Below are 18,609 nucleotides of genomic sequence, written 5' to 3' on the forward strand. Positions count from 1 at the left end.
ATCCGTATATATTTCTCACACACACACACACACACACACACACACACACACACTTACCTAAATATGTTTCCTTTTATATACAATATTTTAGACACACACACACACACACACACATATATATATATAATTTTTAGTTAACTATACTAACCCTGATATGGATCTTATTTAAAAAATTGGGTGCTTGTAAATGTAGTCATTGATGGTCTTGCAGATCGAAATGTTGTTCAGCACAAGTGTAAGAAAATTAATAACCAATAAATGTGTCATTTTTTTATTTTGATTCACAGGGCTTTGAGGATTGTTTAGTTTTTGACGAGGTTATGGACCAGCTGAATGAAAACCTTGGTAAGACAGAAACCCAAGAAAATTCAAGTTCACAGTATTTCTGAGATGGAAGGAATTTATTAATTAAATTATAATTATAAAAAAAAACATGTTAATTGAAAATAATTATATACATTTATTTGAATCTTATTATTATTTATAAAATAAACACAATAAAACGTATAATTTTAAATAAATAAATAAATCATGTTCTTGTTTGGAACATTTCATCCCAGAGTAACATCAGTAATTAGCAGTACTGTTTAATAAAATCTAAGCGAGATCTAAGAGATGCCAAATATTTGTTCACAAATGAAATGAATAATTTTTGAATATGCTTTGCCTGCAGCTGCTGTGCTTGAAGAATACACCAGAGTCCGTGTACCTGACGATCACGCCATTGCTGACCTGGCCATGTACAACTATGTAGAGGTACAGTAGGCCATCAACTCAATGTCTGCTGCAATACTGTATCTGAACACTAGGTGCTGTCACATGACTTCCATTGCATTCATTTGACAATAGTTGTGTTCGACTTGAAGCGGCGCTGCACATACCGATCAAAGTACCGCAAGCGCAATTAGAGAGCAGATGGCTTTTGTTTCTTTGAATGGGATTGAGGATGTATAAATGATAAAGATGAATCCTGATGGATGGATGATAATACATTCAAACTAAAGATAAATGAATAGAGGATATAATATATTCCTGTAGCGCCTCTTAGAGCTAGCAACGTCAAGGTCTGTTCATTAAGTAGTATACACACATACATTACAGAACAAACACAAACTCACACAGTAGCAGTAATGAGTCTGTCCAGTTGATCGCATGTGACACAGGTCAACCCCATTACTGATGGCAGGGTGAAGATACAGACACACACATTTGTTTTCAAGAGGTTTAGGCCAGACCAAGAGCTAGAGCGTTAGATGCTGCTGTTAGCTTCGCTCATGATGTGATCTATGTCGCAGATGAGAGCACACGTCAATTCCAGATATTTCCTGTTTCGAAAATACCTGGACGGTTTCCTTCACTTCATCTTGCCAAAAACAATCGTCCCACTTTACACAATGGTAAGAGCCTTTCTGTGTTCTGTATCGTCTTGTTTGTTGTTGGTGGTTAGTTCACTAATTCGTATGCTGGATTACTTGCCTCTTAGGTCACATTCACCAGAACACGGTACCATGAAGCTGTGAAGCGATGGCATTGGCAAAATAAGGTGAAGACCAATCCTGTGTGTTTGAAAGCGACAAACGTTTGGCTGACAAATGACCAGTGTCAGTGTAAATTCAAGTGTTTTAAAACGGCTCTTCCATTCTGAGCTATCAAGAAAACATTAGTTCAAGTGAAGATCCATTAGTGTTATGTTCATAATAGCACATAATAGAATGATGGTAGAAAAATAAGTTTCATTGTGTTTTAGAGTGTTTTTTTTTATTGATTTATAAACTCCAAAATGTCATGCTGCAGTACAGGATCTAATCAAAGTGTGTTTCTAGCACTGAAACCAATGAGCTGATAAACGTTTGGACTTTTTTTTTTTTTGCTGAAATGTATGCTTTAGCGGCATACTATATTCCACAATGCAATGCACTAGATTTGACTATTCTTTTGTGCGTGAAACACAAGTAATTTGTGATTCTAAATATCTGATTTTGAATTTTTGCTCACCATGGCTGCATTTATTTGATAAAAAGTCTGTAAAAACAGCAATATTGTGAAATATTATCATGAAACCTTTTCAATTTTAATATATTTAAAAATGTAATTTATTTCTTTGATGCACAGCTGAATTTTCAGCATCATTACGCCAGTCTTAAGTGTCACATGATCCTTCAGAAACCATTGATTTGCTGCTTAAGAAGCGTTTCTTCTTCTTATTAATTATAAAAAAACAAACAAAAAAAAAAACAGTTGTGCTGTTTCATTTTTTTTTGTGGGAACCATGATTCATTTTTAGGATTATTTAATAAATAGAAAGTTCAAAATAGCAGCATTTATTTGCAATAGATTTTTTGGTTTCATTGTATCTTTACTGTCAAAAAAAAATGTGAACTGTAGTGTAGCCTATAATTGTAAGCCGAATGACTTTTTTTTTCATCGACTACACTTTTTAATGTAGTTTCATATAATCATAGTGCTTTTCATTTAATAATAAATGTCCAAACTGAATGGAAATTGTCCTTCACAGCAGATGTCATTATTAGCCTATACATGGTTCACTTAAAACTTGGATTAAAAAAGTTCTTTAAATTTTTCACAGTATAGTATAATAGCTAATCGTCTTGCTGGTCTTTTGCAGGTGATCACTCAAGGTCTGTGGCTGTGTGGAGCTGTATCTGCTGCAGGAGGGATGTATGTCTTGGTCAGATACTCTCACAAACTCCCCAGAATCTCTGCAGACCACCTGTGGACCCGTATACTTGCCTTAAAGCACTTCTAAACCCTGTGTTGATGTTTAGCAGCCTTATCACGTCAAAGGAACAACTCCCAAAAGATCTTCCATGGCTCTGTACTGGACCAGAATTGAAGTCTTGTTCAATACAAGTTAAACAAAAAATGCTCTGCATTTTGTGTTATGATGTTGATTACCACAGAAAATCATTTTGAGTAGTTTGTCAATGTAGTGCACTTAAAATGGGGGTATAATGGGCCAGCATTCCAGATGGTTTAAAGCAGAAATGTAGCTGGTATGATTGTTAAAGCACTTATCTTCTCATCAATAGATGCTTAAATGCAAAGTGACTTGCATTGCATTCAAGGTGTAGATTTGACCAGCTCAAGCATTCCCTGGGAAGCACCATGCTACTTGAGCAACAGGAATGCTGACTTGCATGAATTATTCTGTAAAAACATTTAGTGTTTGAGTTCTAAAAGTTGTCTATATTGTATTTTTGGAAGGTTGAATACTTCTCTTAAACATTTATACATTTTAATGTTTAGTTCCTGGTCCCGTGTACTTCCATTTTAAATGGAGATTATTCTATATTTTCTGTGATTACTGTCACCATGACCTTGAAATTGTTGTAATGGATGTATAATTCTGTTTCAGTTTTAATTCAGGTTTGCTTTTACTTTATATATCATGTAGATCACATCTGTGTGGGTGCTGTGATCTCGAAGCACATAGATATCATTTCTTTGTTTTTAATTATTTTAAAAAGTCAAGCTGATCACTGTCTGTTCTTGTAGATTCAAAATAAGTTAAATGTGACTGAATAAAATCTTTTGTTCACAGAATGCTTGAACTCTTCTGCTTTGTGGGTCTATGTATCTCACTTTTAGTGCAACAAAAACATTGTCATACTCTAGTTTCAGGGTGGGAGAAATGTTAAGTCCTCCTGATGGTCTTTCACTGTCATGTAAAAACTCACATTAATCCTCGTTCACGTTTAACCCACAAATCCTCCGCAAGGCATAATCCATGAATGAGATAACAGCTGCTCTCTGCCCACTCAAGCAGGCAGTCGGTCATTCAATTGCCATTTTCGAACATAAGTCAGTATGTCTTTTTTGTATTATAAATCCCTTTAATAAAATTATACAACACAAACTATTTCTTTAAAACTACCACTTGTGTTTTGATGCAACGACTGCTTTTCAGCTTATGTTTTTAGTCATTATTCAGTACATGATTTTTATACTTAAGGTTTACATGGTCATAAAAAAACTGGGAATTTAATTTTTCTTTGTTTTTCAGACATGAAAAATTACATCGGGTGCGGTCACGTTTACTGTTTTCGGCGAATTTTCGCAGACGAAATCCAGTAGGCTAATTTCAATTTATTTTAATCCACACAATCAACAATGTAACATGAGGGTGAAAGATTTTCACACAGATTTCACTTTCAAATAGGCTACGTATTTTAAATACATGTAGCCTAAAATACTGTCCATCCCTGTAGGCTAATATCAGATATAACAATAATTTCTCAAATATTGATTATAATATAGGATACTGATAAATGTAACATTCACTTCAATGAGATGACTGGATGCTTTCAACTGATTTCCAATTGAACTGTCACCAACTGAACTGCAGCGGTCAATCTATTTAGTTAATATAACTAGATCACAATGCCGATTATTGCCGATTATTGAGGTGCAGCTCGTCATATTAATGTAGATCGGGACTTCAAAGCGCGAATAGGGAATCAGAGCGGGTTCATGATTCATTTCCGAACTTCGCGTATCGCGAATCATTTGATTCAGATCGAGACTTCGGTTGTGGCTAGATATAGCTCTGACCGTAAAATAATAATAAAATAACATTTTCTTCCAATTAGATTGTGTTTTATTAACGTCTACACCTACCCCAATTCTAAACTACCCTTTACAATAATGCAAAAAATAGTAATTGTTGTACAGTGTGACAAAAATTACACTATATTGATGTGCACATGCCCAGTAGCCCCAATAGTAGCCACAGCTGTCTCCCTTCTAGCCTTAACCTCTGAAGTCCCAATCTGAAATGATGGTTCGTGAATCTTTATTTGATTCAGATCGGAACTTCGGAGCACAGAGCGCGAATCATTTGATTCAGATTAGGCTATAGTATCCAAAGTCGGACATCACTTGTTATGATTTTCAAGAGCGTAGAATTTATAGGGACACTATGAAATGTCCCTGCTAATATCCAGTGACTACTAAATTGTAGCAATAATTTTGATCAAACAATTAAATGTCTGTTGTCTGCGTTATGTCCCCACCAATGGCAAAATCAAACCTTACCTACACCCTCAGTAGGCCCTCACTGCAGAACACAAGATCTACACCCTTGCAAATCTTAAGTAGCCTATATTCTCTATAATAGAAAAGGGTAAACACAGCTCTTTTCAAGAAGCAATGCAATTTGAGGTAAACTCACCAAAGTTTAATATTTAGGGGTTTGTTCAAAGCCCTAATCTAAATATTGAGCAGTAGAAATAGTGATGTTTGGCTTGTTTTTCAAATAGGACACACACTTAGCTTCCTCCAGGGGGCGCTGTGGACCTGACTGACTTTATGTACAAGGTGCTGCAGGCTTTGACAAATGTCCCGTCCTAGAAGAGTCCTTGTACTAACACTGAGCACACTCACTAATGTATTCTACTCACGGACTGAGCAATCTAAGCTGTGGATATCTCACCGTCCCATGAAACTGCATGGGTGAAGCTGGAAGTTTCAGTGTCCGAAAAGATGGAGAAGGAACACAATTGATCAAAAACAACTCCAAGTCATTTCCATAAAATACTTACAGCAGTTACAATTGACATAATTCACACAAATCCTGATTGCGAACACAAAAAAAATCAGTTTATGTTGCATTACCTCTCGCGATGGCGCCGACGTTGATAGCTGCCTCCGTGGCGTGCTCCGCAGTTGTTTTTATGTTTTTGTTAGTTTGTCCTGTCTTTACTTATATCCCTGCAATCAGTTTCAACAGAGACAAATTGCTGGACATTCGGAAGTACACACCACCCGATATTTCACCGGTTTTCGATTATTCTGATGTTTTGCTGGACATTGTAATCGGGGGAGCTGCGGCGCTGATCAAGCGCTTCAGGATGCGCAGACGGGGGAAGCGAGGTGGCGCCCTCGTGAAGCTCAGGCAGCGTGGATTCAGGACGCCGTTGCCTAGCATCCATCTGGCGAACCTCCGCTCTCTACCCAACAAAACGGACAAGCTCCTTCTGCTCTCCCGGACAAATAAGGATTTTTCAAACTCTGCTGCTCTGTGTTTCACGGCCTGGCAATAAAGCTCATTCTGATTCTGATTCTGATTCTGATTACTGCTGCAACAATTTGAAAAATCCTTGTTTCCATATTTTCCATATTCATGTATAAAAAAAGATGTTTCTGTATCCTTTGTATATTATAAACATTAAATTAGTGTGATGTTAATGAACTCCACCGTCGTTCTTAAATGTCACAAGTGGCAAGTGTCAAAGCGGTCGAACTTGAATTACATTGATGTCTGGTTCGTCATTGAATTTGGAGGTAATATCCAGAGGATGAGTGTCATTGCTAGCGATGATGAATACGATGGAGGAAGAGTTGAAGGTCACTCTCTTTTTGGGCCGGTCAGGACGGCTATGTGACATCACAATAGGGCGTACAGGACGTTCGATGCGGGCAAGGGGACGGTCCTTAATGCTGTGCTGCAGAGTGGCCAGACGAGAACACAGCATCTGTAACATGCACCTGCGAAACTGACCAATCAAAAAAGGAGAAGTAAGCTTCATATAAATATATATATATATATATATATATACACACACACACACACACACACACACATATATATATATACTGTATATATATAAAGATTATTAAAATAAATTTCACAAGAAAATACTATCAGTTTTTCTACTTCAAAATTTCATGTTTAATTCAATGTGTTGCTTGCATTTTCTTTGTAATTATTTCTGAAATTAACCAGCAATTTATGAATACAATTTCTAGTGAAATTTACCAGCAATTTCTGAATAAAATTTGTATATTAACATTTTTCTATTGTAGATAAACGCTGACAATTAAGTGAAACTACAAGACTATAAACTATATTTAAGCACCTGTTAAATGCAGCAAATTGGTTTAGGATTTACTTTTAACCCATAAGAACCCACGGTGACGCAGGTGTCACAAACACTGGTGATTATCTGAAAAGGTCTTTTTAAAGCATTATCCCTCACTTTCAACTCAGGAAGTCCCTAAGGGATATATAAGGAACACACAGGTTCAGTCATGTGACAATATATGAATTTTTGTTGCCATGGCAACATTTCCAAAATGGTGGCCTGTCTAATCAGCACATGTTGCAGTGTCAGCAATTTTTAAAAGCGCTTGTTTTTGTTACTAAAGGTATGTTTCAACCCATGCAACAATTCTAATGTTTTAATAACATATCCTAGATTACACTTAAGCTGATTTTAATAAATTTCTTGAACAAATTGATATAAAACAAGTTACGAAAATATTGTGGTGACATATATGTCACATCGGGCTGTTAACCTTAAAACAGTAGGTGGAATTTTGATGAGACATATTTGTCACATTAAGAAAAATGTTAATGAGCTGCTTAATTAATTTAACTGATTAAATTATTTTAGTGTTATATAGTTACTGCTGCTCATATCAAAGCATATTTGAACAAATGTAAACATAAAAATAATGTCAAATTAATTACATTGATAATGAAATATATTTTGAAACTATTTTGCATACCTGTAACTAAAACAAGATGTTTAAATCATATGTTGGTCCTTGTGACGAATGGGGGCGGGGCCGAGAGCCGTGGGAACGGAGCGAGGCCGGTGGAGTAATTGATAATGAGCAACACCTGCACCACTCACCGGTCTCAAGTCTCACGGAGGAGTTCCGGAAGGATAAAAGGGAGGAGTGACGACCGTGTTGGACGAGAGAGGACCAGGCCTGGATTTTATTTTGTGTTTTGGTTCTGTTTGTGCGCGACAGTCGTTCGCGAGGGGCTGTCGCACTGTTTTGTGTTTATTTTATTATTAAAGTTTTGTTTAAGAGTTCACCGGTTCCCGCCTCCTTCTTCCCGACCTACGAACTGTGGTTACATTGGTGCTGAAACCAAGGAAGGAGGGACACGCTGTCAGAGAGCCCTCGCTGCTGAGGGGGATCGCGGTGCTGAGGAGATCGGGCAGCAGGAACAAGCGGAGAGACCGCCGGTGGCTGCCCGAGGCGGTGGTGCTGGAACGAGGGAAGAATGAGGCGGGAACCGGCGAACTCTTAAACAAAACTTTAATAATAAAATAAACACAAAACAGCACAAACAGAACCAAAACACAAAATAAATTCCAGGCCTGGTCCTCTCTCGTCTTGTACTGTCGTCACTCCTCCTTTTATCCTTCCGGAACTCCTCCGTGGGACTCGAGACCAGTGAGTGGCGCAGGTGTCGTGCATTATCACTTACTCCACCGGCCTCGCTCCGTTCCCACGGCTCTCGGCCCTGCCCCACTCGTCACAATCTCTATTTCATAATTAAAGGGATAGTTCACCCAAAAATGAAAATTTGATGTTAATCTGCATAACTGATGTGGTGATGCGATGAATGAACTAACTCATCTGTTATGCATTGAAGAGATAACACATAACTTGTATATTGCATTGCAGTAACTTAGTCCATTGTGCGGTGAAGAGATAACACATGACAGGTGCTTGTTGCACTGCATCGCATACAAGAACTAACTTACAAGAAAATAAAAACATTGAAGAGAAAAAAATCATATATGCTGTTGCATAGCAATAAATGCTAAGAACTAACTGTTTCATTGTTTTGCATACACTAATTAACTTAATGCATTGTGCATAGAAGAAATTAAAGTGATAAAGGCGATAACAATGGTTTGATCAGAGTGATCAAGTTTTTATTTCACTGAGCATTGTATTGTTTGCTTGTTTACAATTTTATTGCACAATATACACATTTTAGCAATGTTATTGCACTACATGCATGTTTAACCTCCAGTGTGAGGTAGTTATTTCTTTTTATTCAGTTTGCACATTTTCAAGTTGTGAAAAAAAAAAAATCTAAAAAGTAATTTCTGGTTAAACAATATACTTGAAAAAGTAGAATTTTGATATGTTACAAAATAGTTGTTGTAAAATGTAATGGTCACAGTTATGTGGTTTTGAAATATGTTGTGGCAAAGCAAATAAAATGCAAAACTGTATTACTTCTAAAAAAGGTTTTTGTTTTATCTTCCCAGAAAAGTAATAATTTTGATATATGTTGTGAAAAAGCAAATAAACAGAAAAAAACTGTTATTTAGCAAAAAAAACCTGACAAAATTTGTTTTTTTTCAACTGAGAAATAAACGCCCAATGTAACATATATGTAACATTCAAAATTGATCATAAACGCCCAATGTAACATATACGTCACATTACAGATCTTTCACAAGGAGATGTTCAGATCTTTCACAACTGCAGAAACATGTTATAAGTGGTCCATTTGGTCTGTTTTATATGCCCCATAATTTTCCTATAAGGAGAAATTGGTCCGGGCTCTTATGGGTTAATACTAATTTGCCAAGAAATTGCTAGTAAATTTCACAAATAATTACAAAGAAACAGCAAGTAACACTGAATTAAATAGGGAATTTTCGAATTAGTGAAATAATATTTATTTACAACCTTGAAAAAAAATTTTTTTTTACAGTACATTCTGCTGACAACTTTATTAATTCAGTTTTACTTTTTGTATGAGACACTGTCTGAGCAATTCCACATTTCATAAATTAAAATACTAAATGAAATTATCAATGATGAAAAACATTGAATATTCCTTTAATATTACACAATAGAAAAAATGAATAATTTTAATATAGTAAAGATTTTCATGTCACAGTTTACAACTTATTTGCATTTTTTTCATTAAAAAATCATTCTACTCCAAAATTCATGGAATAATACAGATAAAATGCTGTTAAATGTAGTATAAAATTATTATTTATCATTAATTATTTAAAGCAATATTTATTTATTATCTTGTACTACATTTATTTAAAATATCAAAGGTTATCTCTTATACAATTTGACAGTTCACAGAAACACTGTATGTTGACTTGTAAAGTTTGTATATGTGAGGATCACCAGACCTGACTATATAATATACTGTAATAAATGCCCCTCCATCAGAATTAAGTGACCTCTGCTGACCTTTCTGCTCATGAAGGCGTAGATGACAGGGTTGTAGGCAGTGCTGGATTTGGCGAAGAGAGAGGGAATGATGGCAACCGTGGGGGAGACGAAACTCTTCCTGCCAAAAGCCTCCAGCATTGAGACCACAGCATAGGGTGTCCAGCACACCAGGAAACAGGAAATCATCATTAGGAACATCACCGCCACTTTCTTCTCATATCGCAGAATCTTAATTGTCTGAACGGTCTGCAGATCCTCGATAGAGCGCAGCTACAAGAAAAGAGCAAAGACATTCTGTCATAAAACCCCTTCATGTTAAAGAATATATTATTGCATGTCCTGGAAAAAAAGAACATGGCTTTAGTCAACTTTTAAGTGGATTTTTGATACTGTGTGAAAAAATTAGTATATCATTAAAAAAAAAGATCATGAGACCTAATAAAGCTTTTAGATTGTAATTTAAAAATGCCTTTCTAAAAGACTTAGAAATCTTACTTAGAAAACACTTGTGATGACAGTAGTATTGGGAACTGCGGTTCTGTGTTATTTAAACATTAGTTTTAAAACAAATGATTTGAAAAAGGTAGATTTTCTTTTAATCTGTTTTTATAAGGAAAGTTAAAAATCTAGAAAAGGACATGCAAAAATAATGACATTCTGCAAACATAACATTGCAATACCATTAAAAATGTGGGTAAAAGTTAAACATAATAAAAGGTGCAACCACAAATATCAGAATTTCTAAAATTATTCTAGGGAACAGAAAAGATAAAGGATCGAATAGAACAGAATTCCTAGCACCACACTGATTATCAGTCAAATTAATACAGACAATAAAACTTGTATCCCAATTCACACATCCATATCCACAATCTATATGTTCATAGAAAAATACATAGTTAGACTAGGCTGACATACTTAGACTTTACATGAATATTGCACATAATGTTCCTGATGATGAAGATATATACTTTCCCAAGGTGACTGGATGTGGACGGAGGTCACATGCTGCCCTGCTTGAAAGCATCATGCCCTAAAATCTCTAATGATGCTTCTTTAATTAAACACATTATGTCCTCTGAGTCACGCATGCATGCATTCATTAATATGAATGCAATAAAATTTGCTGAGTTTGACTGAGCATCTCTCAAGGCGCCTGGCATTGTGTAACTAACACAGAACTGGGTCAGCACTTGGGGGCGCAATGGTGATGATGTGAACAGCTGGCCGAAGATTTCTCCTGAAATCACTTTATCCGAAGATGGCTTCCCAATCCAGTATAGTCAATCTTATGTTGTTTTTCCTTATGTCATGGATCAATTAAAACTGTCATGCTGCTGACACTGACAGGTATATGCAACTCCTTCATTGATTCACAGATTCATTCATTCATTATTTTTGTTTAATTAACATCAAGATTTTAGTTCAATATTTGCATAAATATGTAAGTATTTAAGGAAGTGTATAACTTAATGCCTTTGACTGGCCACATTTAAATAACTTTTTAATTCACTAGTTCATATTAAACTGTCCTGTGGTGGAATATGCTTTAAAATGTTGTAAAATCTACAATTCTACTGTACGTAATGTCTCAATTTGAATAACTTCCCAATTGGTTCACTAATTCATTCATGCATTTATTGATTCCCTGATTCATTCATGTGCTTGATTCACCGATTCATTAATGCATTTATTGATTTCCTGAATCAGTTATGTATTTATTCAAGCAGTTCCTGGCACACTTAACCATATTTACTTATACAGAACAGAATAATCAAGAAGACACCGATCAAACAGCATTGTAAATCCTTCCTTTACCAACACAGAAATTATGAAATAGTGGATTAAAATAAGTAGTCTGGATTATTAAGAAACTCCTGCTGAGGGTTGATATCAGAGCAAGAATACCAACACGGATATGTGTTTATGTACTTTCAAGAGAACAGGGGGCTAGTCTGGTATTGTGCCTCATGGGTTTAACTCTTGAGTAATATTGACTTGCTTTCTGCAGTCTGTAAACAGTTCACCTTATGAGACTTATAAAACAATCGAAATTATTAAACATGCTCTCCAAGTTTTTGTTTATGTTTCACTGGCTTTTCTTTATCTCTTTTTTTTGACAATTATCAGTGTGGATGCATGAAGTTTGTTGATCAAGTACTTCACATTGCTAATGATACTTAACAAATGATGTTTATCAGTAGCTTTGTTCTTTTCAGTCTATGTAGTTTTTCTGTTTCAAATCAATAATGTTCCTGGATTCAATCCAAACAGAAGTTTTGTGTTGTTAGCTGTGCTGGGGTGCGTTTCCCAAAAGCAACTATTGTTCCGTCGTTACCAATAGAGTTCAATGGAACGAGCCACCATAGTTAGCTAACGATGCTTTTGGGAAACGCACCCCTGGTGTGTAGTCTGTGGGTTGTTGTGGTTTGTTTCATCGATCCAGTGTTTTTGCACCACTAATAAAAATTATAACAGTTTTTAAACATGTTTGCAGAACACTCTCCCAGTCTGCCATTGGTCAGAAAAACAGACAGTCGCGCCCCAAACGTATGCCATTGGATCAGCCAGTGTTGCTGTTTTGGGCAGAATGCTTTCCAGGGGAATCAACCTACAAATAGCTTAAATAAAGCTGTCTCTGTACACAAAGCTAAGATAAGAGAAAAGACTGCACACTTCAGTTTGTGGTAAGCACACAATCACTCATGTTGGAGCAGTCATGCTTTCCCCCATCTGGATGGCACACCGATAAAATCTGTTGCACAGGAACTGTGCTGATGAAAATCGCAAGCTATTTACATACACAATCACCATGGCTGCTTATTTGCTGAATGCACTTTCAGACAATATGGCTTTTAGTGGAAATAGCCCATCAAACAGCAGCATGTCGGCACCTCTGCACTGCTAAATCACAGCAGTTTGACTGTGTGTTTATAAAAGAACAAGAGAGAATGATGAAGGTTAAAGATAGAAAGAAAGAAACTGTAAGGTGCCACATGCAAATCACAGATCAGAGATGACAAGCGAGAAATCAAGGGTCGATAAAATACATTTTTAATAAAATTTGCTATTAGTATTTCAAAAAGGTAAAATACTAAGTATGATGTGTACAAATTCCCTTTATTTAATAATAATAATAGTAATTTACAGTGTGTGAAACACACTATAGTTTTTAATTAGATGGGACTGTTTATTTTTATAGACACTTTGAATTAAATATTCTCTTGAAATGCCTTGTTGGGTGATGATTTTGGAGTTATGGAACTGTGATGTGATATTCTGAACTAGAAGATGGAGGAAGGGGTTGGTGCTGGACAGTATTTTGACCATTGAAATCATTAAAATCATATTTAATTTGAAGCTTGATCAAGTGTAAATAGTTCTTAAGTTTGATTTTTGTTTTTGTAGCCTGACAAACAAAAGTAAATTGTTGCACTGTTTACACTTCAAATTCTTTGTGCACAAAGAATGAAAAATGGCTTGCAATACCATTATAGTACTATTAATTGATACAGTTTGTCTGATAATTGGATGAAGTGGGATGATCAAGTCAGTTTGTCGTCCCATATAAATCTGAAATAGGAAATTCAACAAAGGTGTAAAAAAAATGCAATTAGCAAATATTCAACCAACTTTGCACATGCAAAAGATTATCTATGGAAGCAACCACCCTAAATCCATGAAAAACCTCCTATCTAGGTAGAAGACTCAGCTAGCTAGTGTGTTTCTAGAGCATCAGGTAACAGGAAATATATATCTGATACATCCAGACAGGCCAGTGAGAAAATGACTGTTATTATAGCTAAGCCCATTGTTGCACCTGTTCGCCTTACCATTTTCACAGTGTACAAGATGTTTCCATAACAGTAGGCCATGACACCCACAGGGACGAAGAAGCATCCGAGGAGGAAGAAGAGAATGAAGGAAGCGTCATTGGGATCTTTGGAAGCCCAGTCGAGGGAGCAGCCTAACTGATGGACTTCCAGCGTGTAGCGGTTCCATCCCAGGAGAGGAGCTCCAGTCCATGCCAAAGAGTACAGCCAGATGTGCGTGATGGCCCTCCAGGCCCAGGGGAAGTCAATGACTTTGGCATGAACCACACGGATGTAGCGCTCATACGCCAGACCGGAGAGAGTCATGATGGACACTATGCCTTAAAGGACGAGAGGAGAAATAAAAAGACATATAGCTGACTAGAAATAGATAGATAAATTCTGTCCTCTCATTACCAAACTGTGTCCAGATGTTGGAGTCTGTTTGCCATTCTCATTATTTTTTTTAGGATTCTTTTAAGAATCTCATTATGGTACTAAACATTCACAAGGATCATCCCGTCTGGACACAATTAATTTTTAAAGTTAAGCTAGGATAGGTAAGGATGTGCTAATGGAACTAGATGTGGATTCTTTTAAGATTCTTAAGACATATATGGACATGTTCTTGAGAGATTTTGAGATTCACCCAACTATAAATGTAAACAATATTATTGCCTAACTCTACGATACAAATTGGCATCGTGATTTTCTGTAAAGCTGCTTTGAAAACAAGGTGCATTGTGAAAAGCGTTAAATAAATATAAATACAAAACAATGTGGCTTCTCTTTTACAGAAATCAAGCTCCCAGCAAACTCAGTCTCACATTCAGCAGATGATGGATTATAGTAATTGGTATCATTTCTAGAAGTAAATAACAATATCTTTGAACTGCAGTATCTGCAGAGACTCACAGACACATTCCCCCAATTACCCAGACATCCACAGTCCTCTGTGACAGAGGCAGGCCGGCGGGGAAGCAGCACTAACGTGTTTCCTCTCAGCTGTCAGATGTATTCACACGGACCTCTTTTTTTCTTTCTCATAGAACTGGGCTTAGTAAATTTGATGTGGAACATGATGCAGTATTGCACACTGAGCTACATCTCATCAAAACTGTTTTTATTTAAATGAGTCAATTCTCAATGGAGCAAAAATGGAGGTCATAGACACAAATGCCTCTACAAACAACTGTTTGTAGAAGCATCAAACGCAGCCAATTTCACATCTTGGGTCAAAAGAGGCAGTACAGAAGCAATCATGTGTGATGATAACCTTTGGACTTAAAATAGCATCAGGTGTGACCTTGGGGGAGCAGATGCTTAAAATGACCATCTATCTTTCAGAAATGAGATTATGGTATGCTCCTCAAAGCATATCCTCTCACAGATGCTTAGTTGATATTCTGCTGGATATTTCTGGACCATTAAAGTCTCATTATCTGACTCCATTTGATCTCATCTTTCCCTGCGCCAGATGGACTTTTATTTCAATAAATGTGTCATAGTTGTTTATGGATGCTTGGATTTGTTTCTTTGCCTGTTGTTGTAAATGGTCACATGATCAAGTGAATACAATTAAGCATAAATGTTCTTATGACTGTGAAGCTATCTGATATAATTAGATGAGGAAAACATGCATTTCCTTTAGATAATTTGATGTGCTCTAAATAACTTGAATTAGATCGTTTTAAATGAGTTATATGTTCATATGAAATCATTTGCTGTAGGAAAGACAAAATGTCAGTGATTTTTGTTAAAATTGCATTTTCCTATTGAGAAAATGTCCCTCCAATCTCACACTAGTGTTTAAAAAGATTTCTCAACAATATTTCAAGTTCTCAGATTTACAAAGATTCCAAAAGTAGCCTATAATCAAAAGTCAGAGACCACACAATTAACTCAAGTCCTTGCAAGACCAAATGTTTTGAGCTGCTGTACATGCTATGCAGCTCTTTTAGTTTTATTATTAGGTTAACAGCACTTTCGCTGCATAGCTCCTTCCAGATGACATATGCCGCTGCTCCAGAGTGTTTTGTCTCGAGTGAGAAATGTAGGCTAGGTCTCGCGCGCCCATTCAGAAAGTCTAGACATTCACAAAGCTGAAATAACAAACAATCACAATTGTATTAAGTAAAATGTCTGGCAGTTGTGGGGACGGTTGCAATGAGGGGCAGTTGCAACATGGCTTATTTCTTCAATCAGGAAAGAGCTACAGTGATGATATTCATACTGCACATTCTTAGTTAGCCCCTCATCCTTCCTGGAAGAAATCAGCCACATGTGACCATTCCTTCTACAAAAAATAATTTTCATGGTAAAAAAAATGATCCGATTTTTTGTCACACTAAGTTGTTTGCGTGAAGCATTATAAAAACATATAATTTTAATCTGTGTTTTCTTAGCTTCTAATAGGCATAGATAGCATGTGTCAAAGATATTGTGTCAAGCTAATATACCAAGTTTTATCACAGCTGTCAGTGTTGGCATGCTATCCCTTACCACAACACTGATGTAAAAGCTATGCCATTACATTACAAAATTGTGATTTTATGGATTGGTAAAGAATCCCTTTCAATAGTCAGGTATCTCACCTTTTTTATTTACGTAAATAGCATAAAAATCAGTTTGAGTCTAAGGTTGACTAATTTCCTTCATTCTCACCCTCTCTTTGTCTTACACACACACACACACACACACACACACACACACACACACACACACACACACTTACACGTATAAAGTCAGTTACATAAAATGGTAGATTTGTCTAATTTGAATTTTTTTGAAAGTAAGACTGATTACCTGGTAACTGCTAGTTAGTCAAGACAGTTTTAACATAGTGGCTATGAACTGGCCCCAGTTCAGTAAACTTTCACAGAAGTTCACAGAAGTTGGCTATTATTATTATTAAATTTCAGTGTCTTGATTTTGATTAAATTAATATTTTGTGGTTCAGATATATTGTAATAATTATCCAAAACATGGTTGTTACTTATTACTTTAAAATGTTTTTTTTCCCCCCCATTTACTATTCTTTGTTTTTATACAGCCAATTTAACTTATTGAAGACCCTGTCTGTCCACAAATAAAATACAGAAATCGCAAAATGATATTTAAGAATACTTAAAAAATAATTTAGGAATTAATTACATTTTAATGAATGTTGCAACTTCCCCTGTGGACTGTTGCAACCGTCCCCTCTAATGGGGTCAGTTGCAACATTTGACTTTGTCTATTCAAGTATAAAATATTGTCATATGTACACATGTTACAGTAGTGTGGGTAGCTGTAGCTGACAGATGTGGCTTTATTGTATTAAAATGTTGGCTTTCTAATACAAACAGTCTCTGAGAAACTAAAGGAAATGCAAAAAGTGTTACTACCGTCCCCACTCTCCCCATGTGATAGGGTGCTACTGTTCACTGCGTCGGTTCCAAATAAAACGTTATAGTTTATTAGTCCGGTTTTGTTTCCGTGGTAAAACACGTTATATTGACCCACTATAGGTACGGAGCGGCAACGATAATTTGTAATGGTTTTATTTTGCTAATAATGTTTTTAAATAGCTGTACTTTCTGGAGAATTTCGTAGCGCCAAGTTCCGTAATGCAGTCAAAATGCTTCGTTGTGACATTGCAGCGGTTTGTTCTTAACGTTTTAGCACAACGCTCGCCTTCATAAGACCACTTAGCCTATTGACATGACAACTGACCGAGAACACTTGTAAAAATGTAAAAGTTTTCAGATAATAGATCAATAACATACAATGTAGCCTAAAAGACGAACTGACTGCAATGACCAACACCATTAAGAGACAAACAAATTGGCTCTTCAAGTGTCTGAATTGTCTTTCTTGATCTAATGAAGGAAACATTCGTTGGAAATAAACATGTACGAATGACTGTTTTTGAATTCAAAGTAGGCTGCTTGAAAACTTAGGTGACTATCAATAGGACTAAAGACAGAACTGACCGAATAAACTGTTGCTGAATCCATCCCAAACACATGTGGCAGAATTAAAGATCCATCGTCTCTTCACGCACGAGACGAATGTGAAATTAACTCCGGTGATTGACACCAGCAGATCGCTGACACTTATATTCACTATTAACAAATTAGTTGGTGTTCGGAGTCTCTTGAACCTGTAGTAGAGAATAATCACGATGATATTATTACAGAAGCCCAGGACACCGATGGATCCGACGGTGAACGTCAGGAGTTTATAAATCTCATCGGCGAAAATATAATCATAATCCCCAAGGTTAGTCTCAGGTGATGTTTCATTAAAAGAATTCATTTCTTTTCTAAGTGAACGTCCAGCATGGTGACTTAAAGTGACCCGATTCAGCGCCCGTCCAGAAGCAATCAGGGCAGTCGACTAGTGATTGTAGTCCAGTGTGTCAGTAAGGTTGAATTCGTCTCAGAAAAAAAAAATGTAACCTACATCCAGAGAAATGCACGAAAGTTTCTCCTGGATTGACAAGAGACCTTCCAGCGTTTCCTATGACTGACTAGCACTGCAGATTGAACGCAAAGTATATAGTGCGCTGTTATGAGCACTAATCACAGTGACGGTGATGCTCCGCTTCTACTGTGCTGTTTTGAAAACTTACAAGAACAGCGATGATGTATTTAATATTGCAGAGAGAGAGAGTGAGAGAGAGAGAGAGAGAGAGGGAGAGAAATCTAATAGTAACAATAGGGCCTTTCTCACCGCTTTAGTTCCAGAACTAAATGTACAGTACTAAAGTACTGGGACGATTTTGCTGACTTCTTAAATGTGCTGTGAAAACATGATTAGTAATCTGAATACTTTCCGT

At 36.3% G+C, this 18,609-nt stretch overlaps 2 protein-coding genes across 2 annotated transcripts in view; one reads left to right on the forward strand and one right to left on the reverse strand.

Annotated features, from left to right (window-relative positions):
- kmo (kynurenine 3-monooxygenase) overlaps positions 1-3,556 on the forward strand; it is a 17,262-nt gene extending 13,706 nt beyond the window's left edge. Inside the window, exons 11-15 of the mRNA XM_016456551.1 lie at positions 288-345; positions 674-756; positions 1,296-1,397; positions 1,484-1,543; positions 2,627-3,556. Coding sequence (XP_016312037.1) covers positions 288-345; positions 674-756; positions 1,296-1,397; positions 1,484-1,543; positions 2,627-2,767 — 444 coding nt within the window. The 3' untranslated portion in view covers positions 2,768-3,556. The remainder of the gene's footprint in view (positions 1-287; positions 346-673; positions 757-1,295; positions 1,398-1,483; positions 1,544-2,626) is intronic.
- A 1,557-nt stretch (positions 3,557-5,113) lies between these two features.
- On the reverse strand, positions 5,114-18,376 carry opn3 (opsin 3). The gene is made up of 5 exons (XM_016456500.1): positions 17,762-18,376; positions 13,809-14,128; positions 9,994-10,245; positions 6,097-6,515; positions 5,114-5,634 (listed from the first exon to the last, which is right to left on the reverse strand). The coding sequence occupies exons 1-4, from the start codon at positions 18,084-18,086 to the stop codon at positions 6,249-6,251; spliced, it is 1,164 nt and encodes a 387-aa protein (XP_016311986.1). The 5' UTR covers positions 18,087-18,376; the 3' UTR covers positions 5,114-5,634; positions 6,097-6,248.
- Between the last annotated feature and the right edge of the window lie 233 nt (positions 18,377-18,609).

Source organism: Sinocyclocheilus anshuiensis, unplaced genomic scaffold, assembly GCF_001515605.1.
Source record: "Sinocyclocheilus anshuiensis isolate Anshui unplaced genomic scaffold, SAMN03320099.WGS_v1.1 scaffold407, whole genome shotgun sequence".
Classification (NCBI taxonomy): domain Eukaryota; kingdom Metazoa; phylum Chordata; class Actinopteri; order Cypriniformes; family Cyprinidae; genus Sinocyclocheilus; species Sinocyclocheilus anshuiensis.

Coding starts and splice junctions, on each gene's coding strand:
- opn3 (XM_016456500.1), bottom strand. CDS start 18,086: ATGAATTCTTTTAATGAAACATCACCTGAGACTAACCTTGGGGATTAT. Junction 14,129..17,761: donor ATTCAGCAACAGTTTATTCG/GTCAGTTCTGTC, acceptor TCGTCCTTTAAG/GCATAGTGTCCATCATGACT. Junction 6,516..9,993: donor ACGCCTTCATGAGCAGAAAG/GTCAGCAGAGGT, acceptor TTGATTGGTCAG/TTTCGCAGGTGCATGTTACA.